Source organism: Scyliorhinus canicula, chromosome 19, assembly GCF_902713615.1.
Source record: "Scyliorhinus canicula chromosome 19, sScyCan1.1, whole genome shotgun sequence".
Lineage (NCBI taxonomy): Eukaryota > Metazoa > Chordata > Chondrichthyes > Carcharhiniformes > Scyliorhinidae > Scyliorhinus > Scyliorhinus canicula.
The window spans coordinates 47,962,888-47,985,764 of record NC_052164.1 but is presented as its reverse complement, the minus strand read 5'-3'; the positions used below and the strand labels follow the sequence as shown (position 1 = coordinate 47,985,764).

At 43.2% G+C, this 22,877-nt stretch overlaps 1 protein-coding gene across 17 annotated transcripts in view; it reads right to left on the bottom strand.

Moving 5' to 3' along the window:
• tanc2a (tetratricopeptide repeat, ankyrin repeat and coiled-coil containing 2a) overlaps nucleotides 1-22,877 on the bottom strand; it is a 1,067,833-nt gene that overhangs the window by 99,245 nt on the left and 945,711 nt on the right. For all 17 annotated transcript variants that reach the window (XM_038778854.1, XM_038778853.1, XM_038778860.1 and 14 more), the window contains 2 exons: nucleotides 16,740-16,848; nucleotides 13,217-13,339 (listed from right to left, as the gene is read on the bottom strand). In XM_038778854.1, coding sequence (XP_038634782.1) covers nucleotides 13,217-13,339; nucleotides 16,740-16,848 — 232 coding nt within the window. The remainder of the gene's footprint in view (nucleotides 1-13,216; nucleotides 13,340-16,739; nucleotides 16,849-22,877) is intronic.

The window sequence follows — 22,877 nt, the reverse complement described above, 5'->3', positions numbered from 1 at the left end:
TGTTTTGTAAATGTTAAACTGTTAAAAACTTGAATAGAAATTGTTGAAAAATACTTTAAAAAAGATTGGCTGGGTGGTGAAGAGTGAGGTTGGGTGTCTTGGGTTACAGGAAGATATAAATGGGTGGTCAAATGGGCAGAAAAGTGGCAGATGGAATTTAAACCTGAGAAGTGTGAGGTGATGTACTTTGGAATGAGTAATGTAATAATAGTAATACAAGGAAATATTCAATGAATGGCCTGACACTGGGAAGTTCCGAGTAACAAAGTGTCCATAAATCTCCAGAAGGCAGAAAGATAGGTTAATAGGGTGATGAAAAAGGCAAATGGGACACTTGCCTTTATCAATCGAGGCATTGATCACAAAAGCAGGAAGGTCATGTTGCAGTTGTACAGAACTTTAGCGAGGCCACAGCTGGAGTACTGTGTGCAATTCTGGTCACCACATTATAGGAAGGATGTAATTGCACTGGAGAGGATGCAGAGTCAATTAACCAGGATGATGCCCGAGATGGGACTTTTAAGTTATGAAGAGAGATTGGATAGGCTTGGGTTGTTTTCACTGGTGCAGAGAAGACTGAGGGGCGACCTGATCGAGATGTACAAGATTATAAGAGGCATGGAAAGAGTGGATGGGGAGCAGCTTAGTTGAAGGGTAGCTATGAGGGAACAAGTTCAAGGTGAGGGGCAGGAGGTTTAGAGGGGATTTGAGCTAAAACCTTTTTACACAGTGTGGTGATGGTCTGGAATGCACTGCCTGGGAGGGTGGTAGAGGCAGGTTGCCTCACATCCTTTAAAAAGTACCTGGATGAGCACTCGGCACATCATAACATTCAAGGCTGTGGGCCAATTGCTGGCAAATGGGATTAGGTAGGCAGGTCAGGTGTCTTTCATGTGTTGGTGCAGACTCAATAGGCCAAAGGACCTCCTGCACTGTATTTTCATGTGATTCTATAGCTCCTGAGTTATTCCAATGGTGGATCCTTGATGAGTTGGCATGGAAGAGGTAAGGACAAAGGGTGGTCGATGGGGGGACATGGTCTTGCATGAGTTGACATAAAGTTATAAAGGGCCATGGAGATGAGGGGGGTGGGACATGGGTAAAAGGTGTAAGGTCACATGGGTGTGTACAAGGGATAGGTGAGAGGCATGAAGTGGCATAGGTTGGGCAAGGGGAGCATATGGGTGTGAGAGCAGTGAGTGTTTGGAGTGAATTTTTACTTTATTCAATTTTTAAAATAACTTCAACAATACACTAGTGCACAAAAACAGGCCTTCCGAGATCCCAATTTCAAATCCAGTTCTTCCAAGCCCCGTAACGAAATTCCGACTGTCCGGGCCTGGTTGGCAGAGCTCAGAGATTTCCTGACCCTACGCACTCAACCTGGGAATGAAAATCCAGGCCCAAGCATGAGTTTCAGTAGGCAAGTGCTTAATTTTCTTAACAATGCAGGAACTCATTATGTTGGCAATGGTGGTGAGCCCTGCAGACGTTAGCAGTGTGGGATAGAGCATGAATAGGATGAGGTCCATAATTTATTTGGGATGTTTTCCTTTCAATATAGAAATAACAGAAAGTGTTGCCGATATTGCCAAATGGATTAGCTTGAAGAAGTAAGTCTCTCAACACAAAGAAGCTGAATCACATTTACACCGTTGTAATGGCATTTGCTGAAGCCTCCAAAGTTAACTACTGTTACTTAGTTTAGTTCCATCATTCCTCCCACCTAGTTCCTCCGTTCCTGATAATATAAAGCAACATCCACTGTGAAAACAAAATAATTTTATTAACTCAAAGCGTAAAAAGCTAAAGATGCCACAGCTGGTGCTAACTTAACTCTTTGCTGAGAAATTAGTATGTAAACGGTCTACTTCATATCAACACTGGTCTCGTCTGACTCTCCCATTTCCTTCATAACATCATCAGCAGCCATGCCTGGCCATTTAGACTTTGGAGTCGCCTCCTCAAAATCACTTTGCGTCTCCATCTCCTTTATGTTGCTCCTTAAAACAATTAGTTTAGTCAGAAATTTGGTCATCTGTCTCATCTCTCCTTCCTTGGATTGATGTCAGCTTATGATCCGGCGAAGAGCCTTGGGATATTTTATTATGTTAAAGGTACTATATAAATGCTAGTCCTTGTTTTTGTTAATGACAAGAGAAAAAAAATACAAAATATTTGCTAATTAAAATTTGGTACTGTGACATTTTGCAGACAAATAATGTGCTGACACATCCCGTCATTAAGGCTTTCCTGTTTTAAAGGGAGTCTGTTAATGCAGCACATGCCAGCTAGTTGATGCCATGTCTGCAAATGTAATTGCCTTAATTAGTAAATATAATAATGGTACATTACTCCATTTTGTTTCCTGTTATTAAGTCACCATGAAACATTAGAAAGGGGCTTAATAATCTGAAATTGCTCTTTAAATTTTTTCAAATCACCACAGAATAATAAAGTTAAAAAGCCTTCCTTTAGCAGCATTCCGTATTTTCTAAAACTATAATATCGTCCCAGCCCTTCAGCCCTGGTCATTGGGATAATAGAGACAACCTAGACTGGTAGTTAACTGAGAATATTTTAAAAACCCTGCCTTTATTCCTTTCATTCTGTGTAAAAGATGCTAAACTATTCAGATAAATAGGTCCCAGGTTTGAATTCCTGTCTGCGATTTAACTCGATTTAGCCGAGGTTGTCAGTAAAGTGACAATCGATTCTGGTGTATTTGGACTGGGATTCTGGTAAAGGAGACGTGTCAGTACTATGCACCAATCGGTTCATTAACTATTCAACTTACTTCAAAGGATATCATCTAAAACTTCACAGGCTTAAATCTTAAAACCTTCAAAATTAGCACTAATAAGGTCACATTTATTTATCAGTTTTTTGAAACTTAAGCGTGGACAATATATGCTTTCATAAAATGATGCAGCACAGGAGGCCAACTGCCTCATCATGTCAGTGTCAGCTTTTTGAAAGAGCTGTCCAATTCATCCATATTCATAATAACTCGCTGCGTTAAAAAAATCCAAGTCCTCTCTGGTTCTTTTGTTAATGATCATAAATCTGTGTCCTGCTTACCACTGTGGCCTCACAGCACTGAGGTCCCAGGTTCGATCCCGGCTATGGCTCACTGTCCGTGCGGAGTTTACACTTTCTCCCCGTGTTTGCGTGGGTTTCGCCCTCACAACTCAAAAATGTGCAAGCTAGGTGGATTGGCCACACTAAATTGCCCCTTAATTGGAAAAAATGAATTGGGTACTCTAAATTTAAAAAAAAATAAAAAGTAAATCTATGTCCTGCTAGTTACTGACCCTCCTGGTCAAAGAACAAAGAACAATACAGCACAGGAACAGGCCCTTCAGCCCTCCAAGTCTGTACCGGTCATGATACCAACCTTTGCCAAAACCCTCAGTACCTTCTTGTGCCGTATCCCTCAAGACCCATCCTATCCATGTGTTTGTTAAGATGCCTTTTGAACGCTGTTAATGTATCTGCTTCCACAACCTCCCCTGGCAACTCGGTCCAGGCAGTCACCACCCTCTGCGTAAAAAACCTGCCTTGCAAATCTCCTCTAAATTTTGCCCCATGGACCTTAAACCCATGACCCCTCCACCATGGGAAAGCGTGCCTGCTCATCCACTCTATCCATGCCCCTCATAATCTTATAGACCTCTATCAGGTCACCCCTCAATCTTCGTCTTTCTAATGAAAACAGTCCGAGTCTACGCAGCCTCTCTGCATAACGAACAGCTTCCAGACCAGGCAACATCCTGGTAAACCACTTCTGCACCCTCTCCAAAGCCTTCACATCCTTCTGGTAATGCGGCGACCAGAATTGCGCGCAATACTCGAAGAGCGGCTTACCGCTAGTTTTTGTCAGCTTTTATACTCGATGCTCGGTCCAATGAAGGAAAGTGTTCCGTATGCTTTCTTGACAATCTTATCCACTTGTGTTGCCACCTTCAAAGATCTGTGGACATGCACGTCAGATCTCTCTAGCTTTCTATATTCCTAAGAGTTTTGCCATTTACGGTATATTTCCCCTCTATGGTAGACCTGCCAAAATGCATTACCTCACATTTTTCCGGATTAAACTCCATTTGCCATTTCTTTGCCCAGTTTCCAACCTATCTACGTCCCTCTGCATCTTCTGACAACCCTCAATGCTATCTGCCACTCCACCAACCTTGGTGTCGTCCACAAACTTACTAATCAGACCCGCTATATTTTCCTCCAAATCATTTATGTACACTGCAAACAACAGAGGCCCAAGCACAGATCCCTGTGGAATATCACTAGTCACAACCTTCACTTCAGAAAAACACCCTTCTACCGCTATATTTTGCCTTCTGTGACCGGACCAAGCCAGTTCTGTATCCATCTTACCACCTCATCTCTGATCATGGAAACAATTTCCCCTAGTCTACCCTATCAAGACCATTCACGATTTTGAGCACCTTAGCCTTCTCTGCTCCAAGCAGAGCAACCACTCTAACAATGTCTCCTCAAGTCTAACAATCCATCACCATTTTGGGAAATTTCCTTTGTACCCTTACTAAAACTTGACATACTTTCTCAAAGGGGCTGGTTTAGCTCACTGAGCTACATCACTGGCTTTTAAAGCAGACCAAGCAGGCCAGCAGCACGGTTCGATTCCCGTACCAGCCTCCCCGAATGTGGCGACTAGGGGCTTTTCACAGTAACTTCATTGAAGCCTACTTGTGACATTAAGCGATTTTCATTTTCATTTCAAATGTGGTGCTCAAAATTGACCACAGTATTCCAGTAGGTCCTAACCAGTGCCTTATGAAAGTTTAACACAACTTTCTTGCTTTTGTACTCTTAAAGGCAGAATTTTCCCAGCCAGCTGGAAGTAGGTTCCAGAGCATACTGGGAGGGAATATCTCGGAAATTATCTGAATCTAGCGGGGAATCCATGCGGATCTGGTGGGAAAGCAGTTGAGATTATTTTAAAAAGTTGAAATTAAAATAATGAAATAGCTTTTTCTTTTAAAACCACAAATTCTTTATTTCTAAACAGCATAAATCTTCCACAATCTGCACCAGTGTCAGCCCAGCGAGTGCACAGGAGAATAGCTTCTACAGGGAATTTTGACAACTTGGAAGGCTTTGTTCAGTGAAACTGAAGAGCTCCAGCCATGGCCACAGAGGCTATTGTTTAAAATACTTCTCCCAGAGGGCTCGACAGGTGATTGCCAACTTTTTCGAAGACACTTCATTCATCTTCAGCTGCAATTCCCTACTATCAACCTTCATCATGACGTGGGAGATGCTCAGCAATGCTCCACCCCATCTATGTCACCAATAACCAAGGGAACTCTGACCCCGATTCTAGACTCCTCCTTATTATCGCCAATCTATTTCTTATTTCTTGTTTACAATCAAGGGTCAAAGGTTTTAAATATCCAAACCCATTCCGAGTCCAGTCATATGCGAAGCTGGAACCAAAGGTTCTATTTTCACAATTTCATTTTTCATTCTTTTTACCCCTCCCAAGATCCTTTTCTTATTGTCTCCTTTCACTTGTTAATTCTCAGGTGCTCTGCCACCCAATACCCTTCAGCATTTATCTGCTTTCCTGCTCTTTGCCACTGTCCAGCCTTGGCCTTCTCTTTGATAAGCCTACAGTTCCCAGTGTTTCTCTCAGTCACCTCCAATGGGCTCATCAAGGCACTCGGCGCTGGTTCATTATGAGCAGCAAAATCAATGCCCCAGATGTTTGTGTTCAGCATTGCTTCACTAAAGAGGACAGAAAGACACCAGTTGAGGCAGATCACTCTCAGGCGTGGGTCCAAGAGAACAATAGGGAGAGGGTCAATGAGAGTGTTTGCTATTCAGGTGGGGACGTTTGTTCCTGTAGACAGAGAGAAGGATTGAGCTGCAAGGTCTTTTAAATTTTTTTGTTCCTGGGATTTGGATGTTGCTGGTCAGACTAACATTTATTGCCCATCACACATTTTTACTATTGCCTTCTTCGGCCACTTCAATCAGTGCCTGTTTGGTTGGAGGGTTTAGTCTCTTTTTTCCCGTCCTCACTGCAGCCCCTCATCTCTGTAGGACCTCCATATATGAGTGAGACCCCGAGAACATCCTTCCCAGGTCTCCTCTCCATTCCTATGGTTGTTGCAACCTCAAACATTCAAGGGTTTGTGAGCCCTTGTAACCCATGACATGGTACCTTGAAGTAGAACTCCTTCCTTTGAGATAATAAATGTGTCAGTCCTCCCTGATTGTTGGGGTACCTGGAGTCAGGATGTTAATGTGATAGTTCTGGGAAAGAGCATCACCCGGGCACACAAATCAGTAAGTCAGATTCCTGGCCCAAATATGGTCCCGATGTTCCAGTAGGGACTAAGATGAGAAGATTCCTCCAAAACACTATTTTTAAAGCCAAGAATTCAATATATTTTATTAACTGCAATCTCATCTTGTTCTGCCTCTCCCAAACACTTGTATTTGTGCATCCGTAGATCTCTCAGTTCCTGCATCCCTTTAAAATCATATAATTTAGTTTATATGTGCTCTGGTACATTTTTCCTAAAGTTACCAATTCATATTTCTTTGCATTAAATTCCGTTTACTATGAATCTGCCCATTTCGCTAGTCTGTCCATGTCCTCCTGAAGTTTGTAACTATCCACCTCACTGTTTATTTCCAATGTCAAAAAGGGCAGTGATCTGAACATCAATTTCTGGGGACACCAATGCAAACTTTCCTCCAGTCTGAGAAACAACTATTCATTCCTCCTGCTCTGCTTTCTGGCTCTTAGCTAAAGGTGCATCCACATAGTCACAGCCCCTTTAATTCAACATGCTTACATTTTGTAATATTATATAATATCTTATCAAATGCCTTTTGATAGTCCAGACACATAACATCAACTGCACTACCTTCATCAACACTCTCTGTTACTTAATCAAAGATAAATCAAGTTTGTAAATATGATATGTGTCATGGAATCCATTGTTCTTCTTGTCCCTTGGTGCTAAATTAGCAGTCTTTGGAGATTGTAACATTTAAGTTACAGAATATTCCAATGTTTGTTACATTGGTTCCTGCCTAGTAAGAAGGGTAGGATCCGCTAGGAGGGTCTTAATAGGTCAGATCAGTTGAAGGGTCAATGAATAGCTCTTCTTGAGGCAGTCAGTTTGTGGCAGTCTATCAGCCAATAAAAGTCACAAAGACAAAAAGGACAGAAACAGGTTCCAGTTAAGGTACTGGATAAAGATGACCGTTAGACAGAGTTATCAGAGGTGTTTTACTTGGCATGGCCGTGGGTCTGAAAGTGTGCTTTTAAGCTCATGTTTCAGCGTATTTGGAAGTCCAGGGAAAAGGAAACTTGCAAAGCGAGATTTGAAACCCTATGAGATGGGTCATTGTTAAAGCCGTCTGTTTGGGAGCGATGTTTGGGGAAAATTCCAACGTAGGATATTCAAACGTGGAGATTGGAAATCCTCAGTGAGGTTGGTTGGCTCAAAATGTGACAGACACCTGGGTGGGGTGTTGAGAAGTCCATGGAATCGGACCATGAATGTTATGGTATAAGACAGGTTATTTTATCTTTCAGAACTTGTATAGTAAAGTTTGTTTTTGTTTATTCAAAATCTGTGGAATCTTGTGTTTTGAATCTCAACCATTATCTGCTTCATACAAAATGTTATTGATTCCTAACTGCATCTCCCCCTATGCCCTGGGGTCCAGTCAAGAATCGCAACATTTCCCTTCAACAAATCAAAGCGTGTTCAGATTTGTTAATCAATATTTTTTCATTAACAGTGGCGGCATCGAGGTTCGCTCCCCGGGCTGGAAACTAAATTCCCCACGCCTCTGTGATTCTCCGGCCCTCTGGTAATCCCTCGCGATCCTCGCCATGCATAAATTTGTATGGCTAGGGAGGGTGAATCTATTCTGGGCACTGGCTCTTGCGCTAGCCAGAAGCAATTCAGCTCCATAGAGAACATAGTCGCCCAAATGAAGAATGTGTCTCTAAGATTCCTTACATTGATATTAGGGTGATGGATTGTAATTGCTGTATTTCTCCATGTTCCTTTATCTGAACAGGGTGCAACATTTGCAACCCTCCAGTGTTCTAGTACCACTCCTTGTATCCGAGGATGATTGGAATATTGTGGCCAGAGCCGCTGCAATTTTTCCTCTTACTTCCCTCAGTGACCTAGGATACATGCTATCTGGACCTGGTGACTTTTCTATCTTGCATCAGTTTTTTGTATTTTGCTTCTTCTGTGTGTATTAATGCTCCACCTAACACAGTTAAGCACTGACAAGCCCTTTTCTCATGATGCAACCACTTAAACTGCCTGTTTCTGATTCAAAGTTTAAATCAAGTTAATAAAATCCTGGTTGATGTCAATCTGCAAAAAATGTATCTCTCATCTATTTCACTTGATTATGATTTTTATAATTTATGTTTACAGCAGTTTACCAGTGGAACTTTGCAAATTAAAGAATTTCCTTCTCACAGAGGATTAGAAAGGATTGCTTTGTTACAGATTTGCTACTGATGACTGGCGAGTACCAGTTAATAGGGGACCGGATGTTTGAAAAGATTAGGGTATGGGGAAAAAGCAAAGAATTGGGATTGGAATAATTAGACTTGATCAAAATTCCAGCAGCAGCACAAAAAAACCCAAACAGCCTCCTTCTGTCATGTAATTTTTAAGACTTTAAGGAAGAATTTTACACAACTTAAATGGCAAAGCCTGAATTAAAATAGAGAAAAAATAAGGTCATCAGATTTCCCATTTATAATAAATTAATATAGATATATGGATTGTGTTATTAAAAAGTTGTGTCTTCAACGTTCTTAAATATATTTACACTCATGTTAGGTTAGCTCAGATAAACACATATGGTCTGGCAAATTAAAAATGTGATCTATTTTATTTGTTGTCTGGTAATTTGCTAATTCAACTTAACTTAACTCAATATTAGCTTTTATGATTATGTTTCACTTTCTCTCTCACATTGCAGGCACAGTGCCCCTCCAGCACTTCACTCACATGATAATTTTTTTGGGTGGGAGCCTGCACAGTAAATGTTGACAGATGTTCATCATCTCCTGGTTCAGATTGGCTATTGCAGCCCAGACCCAATGACTAAAGCAGGGACTTTGTTCATTTTAACAGTTAACACACAAAGTGGCTCATTTCACTCATCGAGATGGAGTGAAGGAGGCGAGGGTGGTGGTGAAAAAAAAAAGTTTTTTTCCATTTTAGTTGGGAACTTGCTTTGGCTCCCAATTAAGAATTGCAAAAGACAATTCATCTCATTTCAGCTGCAAGTTTTAAGCAGTCAGCAGTAATTGAGATTCTTTTATCTCAATTTGTCTGAACTAAATTTAACTCCGGGCCTCGGGTATAATTCCCCAACCTTCCAGTTCAGTTAAGTCCTCACTTCTGTATTATCAAGAATTAATCTGGAAATACCCTCTAATTACAGAAACTTGATGGCACAAATTCACCTTTTTGTTAAAAGTGACAAGTAAAATATTCCTCTGAACTGCGATAGCATTTTAGCACAAAGATCTAAGGTTGAACATTTCACTTTGGTCAACTTGCAGGCTAATTATTTCAGTTATTATTAAGCAGAAGTACTTTCATGTATTTTACATTATACATTTACAGACAGTCGGGGTGGGAGGCTGGGGATTTTTAAAGTAATAAAGGTATCTTACCCTCTTATGTGCTTTCAGTCAATACTTTTAAAAATTGGACACAAACAAGCTGTTAAGATGGCTGCCACAATTAATGTGACTTTGGGCATCTGGACTACAGGCAGAAGTAGCAAGTCTCTGGTGAATAACTAATTAAACACGGATAAGGTGAGGATACCACAAAGCCATCTGTGGAATTCACATATTTCATTATTTAAATATGGGCCAACACCTGAAGACTATGGAGTTTCCACATTGCCCCTCTCCATAGTCTGAATTTTATGCTCGTTTGGCGGGTTTTAAGGCAGAGTGGGCAAAGTTCAAAATTGCATGAATGGGTTTCCCTCCGGGATCCCACCCGCTCTGACCTGGCGCGATTTTATGGTAAGGCATGCAGGGACTTGTATAGGAAGCCTGTCCTTGCCTTTATTAAGGCCCTTAAGTGGTAAGGGCATTTTACCACGCAGCCTCAATTTTCAGGCTGTCGGGCACTGGATATCCTGAGGTGGGAAGCCAAAAAAGTGTAGAAGCTGGATCTCAGGTTGGGGGTGGGGGCCTGCCTCCATCGGAAGCTGCCTTCTAACTGGTGGTGCCCTCCCCTCACGGACTGGGCACCTCTGGATTTCCACCTCCTGCCACCCCCAAGGCATCCACTACCCTCTCCTCCCCAGAACCCCTTCCACGTACATGACACTGGCTCCCTGCAGGTAGTCCCAGGCATGGCGCTGTATCGTCTCCTTTGGCTACTGCAGTGCACTGCCTGGATGGGCTGGAGAGCTGTCGGCCAAGCCGCCGCAATCCAAAAAAAAATCAGACCTATGTTTCATACTGAACTAAAAGGAAAAACAAAACTCAATGGCCACTACCAACTTTCGACTGCATCAAGTTGGCCTTCCCTGTCCAAACTAGACTGGTAAGTCTTGGGAGTGTTAACCCAGTGGTAATGTGAATTAAACTGGGTTCATGGATTGCACCCTCATCATCCCACGAGCTAGCAAATCTTCAGAACCTGGAGTCGTCAGCCAAAACTCAAACTAGCTGCAAAATCAGAGACTGAAGTAACAGTGCATTATCCTTATCTGTGTCCAAACTTTACGAGTGTGTGATGTAGGTATGTGTGAATAAATAACCTTATTTAGTTTAAACTCTCAAAAGCTTGCTGCTAAGAAATATATTTGGAATGCCTACTTCAAAGGTAGCAAAAGGCACACCTCTTTCCATATAAATCATACTGATTACAGGCAGTAAGAAAGCACATGCATTTTATCCATGACAAACATCAAAGACTAAATGGTTATGCATGTGTGTGTTTATGGCTGAATGAAGAGAACGCAAAAAAACTCCAGCATTCATTGTTCAGCAAAAATTTGATGCTTACATCCCAGTTTGAAACTTTGTACTGGCCACTTTTCTGCTTCTTTAATAAAGTTGCTGTGTTTATAAGATAAACTCAGATGGGGAAGGCCATTCAGTTCATCTTAACTCATCCATCCACAAAAATCAAACCCCCTATCAAGGCATCTATTTATTTCTTCACTGCTTCCAGAAGTCATCCGAGATTGATCACTTCATATGTTAAGCGGAACAAATATTTTGTACCTGTCTTCACATCAAAGTTGCAAGTTACATACACAGAGGTAAACTAGAGACTAAAAAAAGTGGGAAAATTGTGGTATATATCTGCAGAGATAAGGTACTGACAAAAATCTGACAAACCCCCAGAGCTGATGGCTTACATCCTTGGGTTCTAAAAGAGGTGGCTGCAGGAATTGTGGTTGTGCTGACTATGATTTTCCAAAATTTACTGGATTCTGGAATGGTCCTAGCAGACTGAAAATTAGCAAATGTGACACTGCTATTGAAGAACGGAGGGAAATTAAAAACAGGAACTATAAGTCATTGTGTGGAAAGTAAGAAATCTCAACAATGTAAATCATTGTATGATCAGCTAAAGTCAACATGGTTTCAGAAATGGGAAACTGGGTTTTACAAATTTATTTTTTGAGGAGGTCACTTGTCAGGTAGGGGAACCAGTGGATGGAGCATGCCTGCATTTCCAAATGGCATTCAAATAAATTCTCACACAAAAAGGTCAACATGCAAGATTAGGCCTCATGGAGATGGGGGCAATAGATCAGCCAGGTTAGAGGATTGGCTAACAGACAAAAAGCAAAGAGTAGGAATGAAAGGGGATTTTTCAAGTTGACAGGCTGTGTCTAGTGGAGCGCTGCGGGGATCAGTGCTGACCCCTCAGCTGTTTACAATCTATATTCATGACATGGACTTGACAAAGAGGCAGAGAGAAATGTATCACAGTGAATGCATGCTGGGGGAAGAAACAGAGGGGCAGGCTGCAAAGAGACACAGACAGGTAAAGTGACTGGCAAGAAGATGGCACATGGAGTATAATGTAGGGAATTCGGAGGTTATTCACGTTGGTTGCAAGAATAGAAAAGCAGATTATTTTTTTTAAAATACAAAAAACACAAAGGTTTTGTGCAGAATGTTTCAGATGCACAAAGTTTATATGCAGGTACAGCAAGCAATTAGGAAGGCAAATGACATGTTGGTCTTTATTGCGAGGGGATTGGAGTACGCCATTGCATTTACTAGAAAACTAGCGAGGGTCAATTAGAACATTTGCAAATTTTAATTGGTCAGTGAGTAGAACTTTAAAAATTACTCATGGATTCATTGTGATTTATTTCTTCAAAAAGGTATCTTGGCATGTAAAACACAAAAACTGATTATAAAAGATAAACGTATTAGTAACTGAGTATAAACTTTCTATATAGCTATCCCTAACTTAAGACTACAAATGTGTTCCTAAGAAACAGATTGCTTATGGAAATCACTTTCTCATAAGAAAACATACTGTGTAGATCAAACATACAAGATGATGCCGCACATAAGATGACACCATCTTTTAGACCCGAAAAATCATGATTTTACATATATTCAGATGATAGCCATAAACTGGAACTCTATGGAATATGGCGCTGGATAAATTCTTTATACTCAGGTACCAGAGATCACTAATGACATCAAGTATTGCTCTAGACAGCAATTAAAGGTCAAGATACAAAAGGTAGGGCTGATCCTGCGTACAAAGTTTTGGGGCCGAATGTTTTTTTTTGTTCTTCCCAGCAAGGATTATTTGTCACATAATATAAATAAATTCTGTGTAAACAGAAAACTTAACCTTCAAGATATGTTGTAAGCTCACTAAGTCACTACTGTTCACTTAATTGCTTTGCGTCCTGAAAGCAACAATTAACACAGAGAGATAATTATAACACACCGTATGAGTTTTGTTTTTTTGCGTCAAGTTTTGTTTCAGCCAAGTTACAAATCCACGTTCAAATCTAAACCAAATTCATGCCCACGTAGAACTGGTTGGTGATTCCTGAAAAGCTGGTGTTAACAAAACTGAGGATAGCCTCCATTGTGGGCTAGATTAAAATTCAGGACTAAAAACATAATTTGACACCCAGAATTAACTATTAATTATCGCTTTACCTTGATGTTTGGAGTGTATAAATTGCGTAGAGATGCTAATGCTGTGGATAGTCCTTCTGTGCTGTAAGATATCCACAACCCTTGGAGTATTGATGATGAAACCCCAACTTTTTTGCTCAGACCCTTAAAGAGAAATAGGAGAAATGGTGAACACTTCACACTGTCATGGGTGAACAAAAATATAGCTTTGTTAAATGTTTAAGTACAATAAAGCCCAAATACTAATTTACTCCAATTTGGTGTCAACTCCAATGCACACACAGCATACATTACACAAAGTTCACAATTCACTCCCAGTTGCACTATACTAATCATACAGAGGAAGTCATCTCTCTCCTGCTCCATATTCTTTCTCAACCAACCAATCAATATCATACAAGAACCAGAACCCCAATATTAAGGAAGTACAAATCCCTTACAAACAGGTGCAAATAGGTTTGAACTCTCAATTTGTATGCATTCAACATAAATGCTTCCAGTGTTGAGTTAAAAATTGATTGCACTAACTCTTGTGTTGCCCCTCCAGTGTATTGTTCTATGGAATGACAGCATTTGTACATGCTGGCTCTTGCATTCCTATCGTTACTGCAGTTAGGGGAAGACAATGGCAGACAGGCAGGTACCTTCTCTCAAGAAGACGGGAAATAAAATGGAATGTTACCTCTAATAGTGGGGTGGGCGTTGAACTGGGGCACAGTGCACATCCCATAGTGGTTCAGCACATGTTCAATGTGCCAGTCCAAATAATTATTCTTTTTTTTTTTGTTTATGGGATGTGAGCATTGCGGCAAGACCAGCATTTGTTGACGATTCTGAATTGTCCTTGAGAGGGGTGGTGAGCCATGTTCTTGAACCACTACAGTCCATATGATGTGGGTACACCTACAATTTCTTTTCCTGTAGCAGTTAGATAGAACTGGGTGGTTTGCAGGACCATTTCAGAAGGTAGATAAGAGTCAACCACATTGCTGTGGGTCTGGAGTCACATGTGGGCCAGACTGGGTAAAGATGTTATATTTTCTGCCCTGCAGGTCATTAGCGAACCAAGTAGGTTTTTGCGACAATACAGTAATTTCAAAATGATCAATTAAACTAGCTTTTTATTCCATTCAAATTCTCCCAATTGTTATGGTGGGATTTGAATTAGTCCCCAAAGCATTTGTCCAGTTCTCTGGATGACTAATTCAGTAAAATTACTACTATGCTATCGTTCCTACATCAGCGATAGAAAGGGATAGGTATATACAGCAGGGCAAGAGTTATAGCTGGGGGAAAGGCAATTATGATGCAATGAGGCAGGACTTAGGATGCATAGGATGGGGAAGGGAACTACAGAGAATGGGCACAATTGAAATGTGGAGCTCGTTCAAGGAACAGCTACTGCGTGTCCTTGATAAGTATGTACCTGTCAGGCAGGAAGGAAGTGGCCGAGCGAGGGAACCATGGTTTACTAAAGTAGTTGAATCATTTGTCAAGAGGAAGAAGGAGGCTTATGTAAAGATGAGACGTGAAGGTTCAGTTAGGGCGCTCGAGAGTTACAAGTTAGCTAGGAAGGACCTAAATAGAGAGCTAAGAAGAGCCAAGAGGGGACATGAGAAGTCTTTGGCAGGTAGGATCAAAGATAATCCTAAGACTTTCTATAGGTATGTTATGAATAAAAGAATGACAAAGTTAAGAGTAGGGCCAGTCAAGGACAGTAGTAGGAAGTTGTGCGTGGAGTCCGAGGAGATAGGAGGTGCTAAATTAATATTTTTTGTCAGTATTCACGCAAGAAAAAGACAATGTTGTCGAGGAGAATACTTAGATACAGGCTACTAGACTAGAACGGCTTGAGGTTCATAAGGAGGAGGTGTTAGCAATTCTGGAAAGTGTGAAAATAGATGAGTCCCCGAGGATAAATCCCCAGATGGGATTTATCCTAGGATTCTCTTGGAAGCTAGGGAGAAGATTGCTGAGCCTTTGGCTTTGATCTTTATGTCGTCATTGTCTACAGGAATAGTGCCAGAAGACTGGAGGATAGCAAATGTTGTCCCCTTGTTCAAGAAGGGGAGTAGAGACAACCCCGGTAACTAGAGACCAGTGAGCCTTACTTCTGTTGTGGGAAAAGTCTTGGAAAGGTTTAGAAGAGATAGGATTTATAATCATCTAGAAAGGAATAATTTGATTAGGGATAGTCAACACGTTTTGTCAAGGGTAGGTCGTGCCTCACAAACCTTATTGAGTTCTTTGAGAAGGTGACCAAACAGGTGGACGAGGGTAAAGCAGTTGATGTGGTGTATATGGATTTCAGTAAAGGGTTTGATAAGATTCTCCACGGTAGGCTATTGCAGAAAATACTGAGGCATGGGATTCAGGGTGATTTAGCAGTTTTGATTACAAATTGGCTAGCTGGAAGAAGACAAAGGCTGGTGGTTGATGGGAAATGTTCAGCCTGGAGTTCAGTTACTCGTGGTGTACCACAAGGATCTGTTTTGGGGGCCACTGCTGTTTGTCATTTTTATAAATGACCTGGAGGAGGGCGTAGAGGATGGGTGAGTAAATTTGCAGATGACACTAAAGTCGGTGGAGTTGTGGACAGTGCGGAAGGATGTTGCAGGTTACAGAGGGACATAGGTAAGCTGCAGAGCTGGGCTGAGAGATAGCAAATGGAGTTTAATGCAGAAAAGTGTGAGGTGATTCATTTTGAAAGGAGTAACAGGAAAGCAGAGTACTGGGCTAATGGTAGGGTTCTTGGTAGTGTGGATGAGCAGAGAGATCTCGGTGTCCATGTACATAGATACCTGAAAGTTGCCACCCAAATTGATAGGGTTGTTAAGAAGGTGTACACATTGTGTTAGCTTTTATTGGTAGAGGGATTGAGTTTCGGAGCCATGAGGTCATGTTGCAGCTGTACAAAACTCTGGTGCGGCCGCATTTGGAGTATTGCGTGCAGTTCTGGTCGCCGCATTATCGGAAGGATGTGGAAGCATTGGAAAGGGTACAGAGGAGATTTACCAGGATGTTGCCTGGTATCCAGGGAAGATCTTATGAGGAAAGGCTGAGGGACTTAAGGCTGTTTTCGTTAGAGAGAAGGTGGTTAAGAGGTGACTTAATTGAGGCATACAAGATGATCAGAGGATTAGATAGGATGGACAGTGTGAGCCTTTTTCCTCGGATGGTGATGGCTAGCACGAGGGGACATAGCTTTAAATTGAGGGGAGATAGATATAGGACAGATGTCAAAGGTAGGTTCTTTACTCAGAGAGTAGTAAGGGCGTGGGATGCCCTGCCTGCAACACTAGTGGACTCGCCAACATTAAGGGCATTTAAATGGTCATTGGATAAACATATGGATGATAATGGAATAGTGTAGATGGGCTTTAGATTGGTTTCACAGGTTGGCGCAACATCGAGGGCCGAAGGGCCTGTACTGCGCTGTAATGTTCTAGCTGAATCATGCTGATTTGGTTCACTCAGACAGTCCGTTGTGCCATAATGATGTGACGTTACCTTTTCAAACCTGTTTTCATACATAGTCAAATACCTTGAATATGTGAGCTTTAAGGATGTGGTGTCCCAGCTCAATGGTTTGTTGCCGATTCAATTTGCCTTCTTGACGAGAGAACCAGAATGCCAGTAATGTATGGCCACTCCTAAGTAAAAAACAGAATTAATTTTAAAATCACAAATTTTGAAACTCCTGACATAAATTGAAGATAAGAATCCGTTGCTCACAACATCAGTACAGTCTAATTTCTTTCCAGCTTTATTGAAGTATTGACCAGAATAATACCTAGATTCCAGGAATGAAATTACGAGGAGAGATTACATAAACATAGGGTTGCATTCCCTGGAATTCAGAATGATAAGGGGCGATATGATCAAAGTTTCAAAGCATTGGAGAACTTGAAGACATGTCCTTCTGAACATCAATATTTACAAGTTGCTTGCCTTTTGAAAAATAGTATGCTTTTCTGTTCTTACTCCCAAAGTGAGTAACATTACAATTCTCCATATTATACTTACATCTGCCACCTTGTTCCTCACTTACTTAACCTACCTCTCGGCAGCCTCTCCGCCCTTCCAGCCCACATTCTCACTTAGCTTTGTATCATTAGTGACCTTGCAGTCCTCTTCGTATAAGTAACATTGATTATAAATAGCTGACACTCCAGCATTGATCCTTGCGGCACTCAACTCGTCTCAGCCTGCCATCTTGAAAATGCCCCCTTTAGCCTTACTCTTTTGCCTCCTGTCCATTAACCAATGCTCTATCCATATTACCCACAACTCCATGAGTCCCAATCTTGTGTGGCACCTTATTGAACGGCTTTTTTGAAATCCAAGTATACTATGATTTCCCCTTTATACACTCTAACAGCTATATCCTCAAAAAATTCTACTAAATTTGTTAAACATAATTTCCTTTCATAAAACCATGTCGACTTTGATCATTTTATGCTTTTCTATGTACATTGTCAAGACTTCCTTGATAATGGCTTCCAACTCTGTCCTGATGACTCATGTCATTTTAACTGACCTGCAGTTTCTCTCTCCTTTGGTGCTGTTCTATTATCTAACTTCCAATCATTCCAGAATCCAGGGAATTAAAAAAAATCATAGCTAGTCTATTTACTCCCTCCACCATCAACGCACAGTAGCAGCCATGTGTATCATCTACAAGATGCACTGCAGGAACTCACCAAGGTTCCTTAGGCCGCAGCATCTTCCAAACCCAAGGCCGCTACCATTTAGAAGGACAAGGGCAAGGGCAGCAGAAACATGTGAACACCATCACCTGGGAGGTGCCTCTCCAAGTCACTCATCATCCTGACTTGGAAATATATCGCCGTTCATTCACTGTCACTAGGTCAAATCCTGGAACGCCCGCCCTAATAGCACAGGAGGTTCTACCTACACCACATGGACTCCAGCAGTTCAAGAAGGCAGCTCACCACCACCTGCTCAAGGGCAATTGTCAATGGGCAACAAATGCTGGTCTAGCCAGCGAAGTCCACATCACGTAAAATACGAATGAGAAAACAATCTCTGCTGCGTTGTCCTTTATGGCCCGAGGATGTGACTGATCAGGTCTTGGGGGATTTAAGATCTTAGTTTCTTAGGTTTCTCCAGGATGTTTTCTCTGCTGATATTAATTACATTTGCTTTTTAATAATAATCTTTATTAGTGGCACAAGTAGGCTTGCATTAGTGTCACTACAATGAAGTTACTGTGAAAATCCGCTGGTTGCCACACTCCGACACCTGTTCAGGTACACTAAGGGAGAATTCAGAATGCCCAATTCACCTAACAAGCACGTCTCAATACCTCCTCGAGGTACTGGAACGGTTTGGGCTAGGAGCGGGGCTCACTGCCTGGGGGAGGCTCCTGTACAACGCTCCCAAAGTGAGTGTCCAAACTAACACCACCAGCTCTGAATACTTCCAGCTGCAGAGAGGAACAAGCCAGGGCTGCCCCCTGTCCCCACTCTTGTTCGCGCCAGCGATCGAACCCCTGGCGATAGCCCTGCAGGACGCAAAAAGCTGGAAAGGAATCCGGAGAGGAGATAGAGAACAGAGTCTCACTCTATGCAGATGACCTGCTCTTCTATGTCTCAAAGCCACAGGATGGACTGAAGGCAATACTGCAAATACTGAAAGAGTTTGGAACCTTCTTGGGCTACAAACGTAACCTGGGCAAAAGCGAGGCATTCCCAGTGAAGGCAAGTGGGGGAGCGAGAGAGCTGGAGGGGCTCTCGTTCAAAACAGACCAGAACAGATTCCATTACCTGGGGATCCAGATAGCCAGAGACTTGACACAGATCCACAAGTGGAACCTGACCAGCCTGGTGGAGGAAGTAAGAAGATACATTCAAAGGTGGGGTTCACTCCCACTCTCCCTGGTGGGGAGAGTGCAGACGATCAAGATGAATGCACTGCCAAGGTGCCTCTTCCTATTTAGATCCATTCCGATCTTCATCCCCAAGGCCTTTTTCCAAACGTAGACAGTCTAATCATTTGATTTGATTTATTATTGTCACATGTATTAGTATACAGTGAAAAGTATTGTTTCTTGCATGCTGTACAAACAATGCATACCGTACATAGGGAAGGACAGACTGCAGAATTTAATGTTACGGTTAAAGCAAGGTGGAGAGAAAAGATCAACTTAATACGAGGTAGGGCCATTCAAAAGTCTGTTGGCAGTAGGGAAGAAGCTGTTTTTGAGTCGGTTGTCACGTAACCTGAAACTTTGGTATCTTTTTCCTGTTGAAAGAAGGTGGAAGAGAGTATGTCCGAGGTGCGTGGGGTCCTTAGTTATGCTGGCTGCCTTTCTGAGGCAGCGGGAATTATAGATAGAGTCAATGGATGGGAGGCTGGGGTGCGTGATGAACTGGGCTACATTCATGACCTTTTGTAGTTTCCTGCAGTCTTGGGCAGAGCAGGCTCCATACCAAGCTGTGATACAACCAGAAAGAATGCTTTCTATGGTGCATCTGTAGAGGTTGGTGAGGGTCGAAGGTGACATGCCAAATTTCCTTAGTCTTCTGAGAAAGTAGAGTCATTGGTGGGCTTTCTTAACTATAGTGTTGCTACATCTAGGCACCAGGAGGTGTTGATTAGGAGGTAGACCCCACCTCTGGTCAGTGTGTGGATGGAGGATTTGTTGCCTTGCTTGCGGTTCCTGCATCAGTAGGTGGGTCTGCGCGGTCGAGCCATCTGGGTCGCTGTCGGGCTGCGGTTTTTCTTCACAGGTTGGTCGATGTCCAGACCACACTCCGCGTGGATGGGGCAACGCCACACATGCCGTTTGTGTGGGCGGGATAAGAACCCGGGAATTCCAAAACAGACACTGCAAAGAAGGAAAATCAAAGGGGCTTGGCCTTACCAAACCTACAATACTACCACTGGGCAGCAACGGCAGAAAGAGTGAGGGGATGGGTAGAAGGATCCCACACAGATTGGACACAAATGGAGGAGGCATCCTGTAAAGGAACAACCCTCCTGGCCCTGGCCACAGCAGCACTGCCATCCTCCTCAACAGGGTACACAACGAGGCCAGTGGTCGCGGCCAAGCTGAGAACGTGGACCCAGCTGAGACAACACTTTGGGATAACCAAAATGTCCCCCATGGCTCCCATATACAGCAATCACAGATACCCCCCAGCCATGCTGGATACCACCTTCAAAAGATGGAGGCGGGACAAGGGCACTGACGGTCGGGGACTTCTACGTAGGGCACAGACTGGCGACACTAGACAAACTGATGAGGAAGTGGAAGCTAACAAAAGGACAGGACATGAGACACCTCCAAATAATACACTTCCTCCGCAAAGAGACAGTAGGGTACCCCAGGACCCTAGAAGCCACTACATGAGAACCTGATAGGCACAAGCAACGAGAAGGGGGGCCATGTGGGAAAATATATGGACAGCTACTGGACAGAGCCCGAACCACTGGTCGGGACCAGAAAAAAATGGGAGGACGAACTGGGGACAAAGGTAGGATGGGGACTCTGGAGCGAAGCACTGAGCAGGGTGAGCTCCACCTCCTCAAGGCTAAGCCTAATGCAGCTCAAAGTGGTGCACAGAGCACACCTGACCAGAACCCAAATGAGCAGGTTCTTCCCAGAGGTGGAGGACAAATGTGAGCAGTGCCAGAGGGGCCCGGCCAACCACACCCACATGTTTTGGGCTTGCCCCAAGCTTGCTGGGTTCTGGACAGCCTTCTCCAAGGCACTGTCCAAGGTTGTGGGGGTGAGGGTGAAGCCAAGCCCAATAGTGGCAATCTTCGGGGTATCGGAGCAGCCAGAGTTAAACATGGGGAAGGGGGCCAACGCCCTCGCTTCCCTAATCGCACACCGGAGAATCCTGCTCAGCTGACAATCGGCTGCACCACCCAAAGCTGCAGACTGGCTCGGTGACCTCTCGGAATTTCTCCACCTGGAAAAGATTAAGTACGCCACCCGAGGGTCAGAGGAAGGCTTCCTGGATACTTGGGGCAGTTAGTTGGTCTGTTCCAAAACCTGTTTGAGGCCAGCAACGAGGAGTAACCTAATGAGAATTTTTTTTTAAACCTACCTAGAAGAGGAACCGGTGGGGGGGGGGGGGGGGGGGGGGGGTCCCTGGAGCTGTGAAGCAACAGTGCTAACCACTGTGCTACCGCCCCATAGCTCCTGGACTAGCTTTAATTTCATGTGACGTGACTTCTACTGTGAAGAAACACACAAGGGGCACAAATTAGCAACCTCGTCGCACCCGAATGTTGAATTTCGTAAGAAGCTTCTCGCGATATCTGCAACGCTCGAAGTGCCTCGTGAAATTTAACAAAATCTCGTGAGACATTGCGATCTGGATCTTGCCCTCACTGGCCGTGATCAGATCTGTATATTTAAATGAGCCATTAGGCCGATTCATGTATCTGTTTGTAGGATTCTCCTGGCACCCGGGATTAACCAGTGTGCCGTTTGGTACTGGTTTCCACTGACCAGTTGTAAGGCACCTGCTGGGGGTCTCCTAAACCATTAAAGACCCCTTGGTGGTCGGGGAGCATACGGGTTATGGGGTTGGAAAAAATAGTAAAGCTAAATTCATCTACATAAACAAACATTTAACAGAAAATTCATCTGAAATGGTGTGAGCCTGCTTCATTCCTAAAACCAATATATGCAATAAAGTAACCAACAGCCTGGAATAAGGTCAGGTATGGGTTGGGTTTTATTGCAGACGTTGCAATAGTCACAGAGCAAGTGGCTACCGAAACGCTGACAGGATGGGGATTATTAAGGAAACCTTGAAACTTTGTCTGATCTCACAGGTTATCATGAAGGTCAGAGAAACTGTGGATAAAAACATTTGGAATGCTAAGCTTCTTTTGGACTTGTAAAGATGGACAGTAAATGACCAAAGGTTTGTTAAAATACACAAAACCAGGATATGGGCAATAAGATGAAGTCTTACAAGAAACTGGGATGTAAGTAATAAAGGAAGTCTGCAATTGGTAGAAATTAGGTATCGATAAGGTTTCGAATTGCGGAAACAAAAGAAATGTGTGGGCTCTAACAGGCAATGGGGATGGAGAAATAAGAAAAGATATCAATCAGTCACTGATTGATTTCTCACGAAAGGCCCATCTATGACCCCAATTTCATCCGATAAAGGGGAGAATAAAGTCAATCCTGGATACAAGGGAGCCTTTTTCCTTCACCTGCTGCTGCAATCGAGATAGCGTGGCAAGCTGGCAGAAGATCACCCTTCCTGAATGACTGATCAGTGGGAACTTGATGAGATTAAGGGCAGAGACGAGGTGAGAGTCTGTGGGTATCATTTGTGACGTTGACTTTACAGTAACATTCCATGACATTTTAACGGAATTCTATGTAATCTAACTAACATGTAAGGCAGGATTCTCTCAGCCGGGCCGGAGAATCCCCGTGACCAGCGCAAATCACGCCACGTTGCCCCAACTCCGGCAGAGCGGAGAATCGCCGCCATTGGTGCCGGCATGGTTGGCGCGGTGCCGGTCGGGGGCCGCTCTACGCGGCCGGCCCGCCGATTCTTGGCCCAGGATGGGCCGGCGGGAAATCGGCATGGAAGGCTCAGGCGGCGGCCTGTGGGGGGGGGGTCCGACAATGGGGTCCTCCGATGTGGCCAGGCCCGCGATCGGAGCCCACCGATCGGTG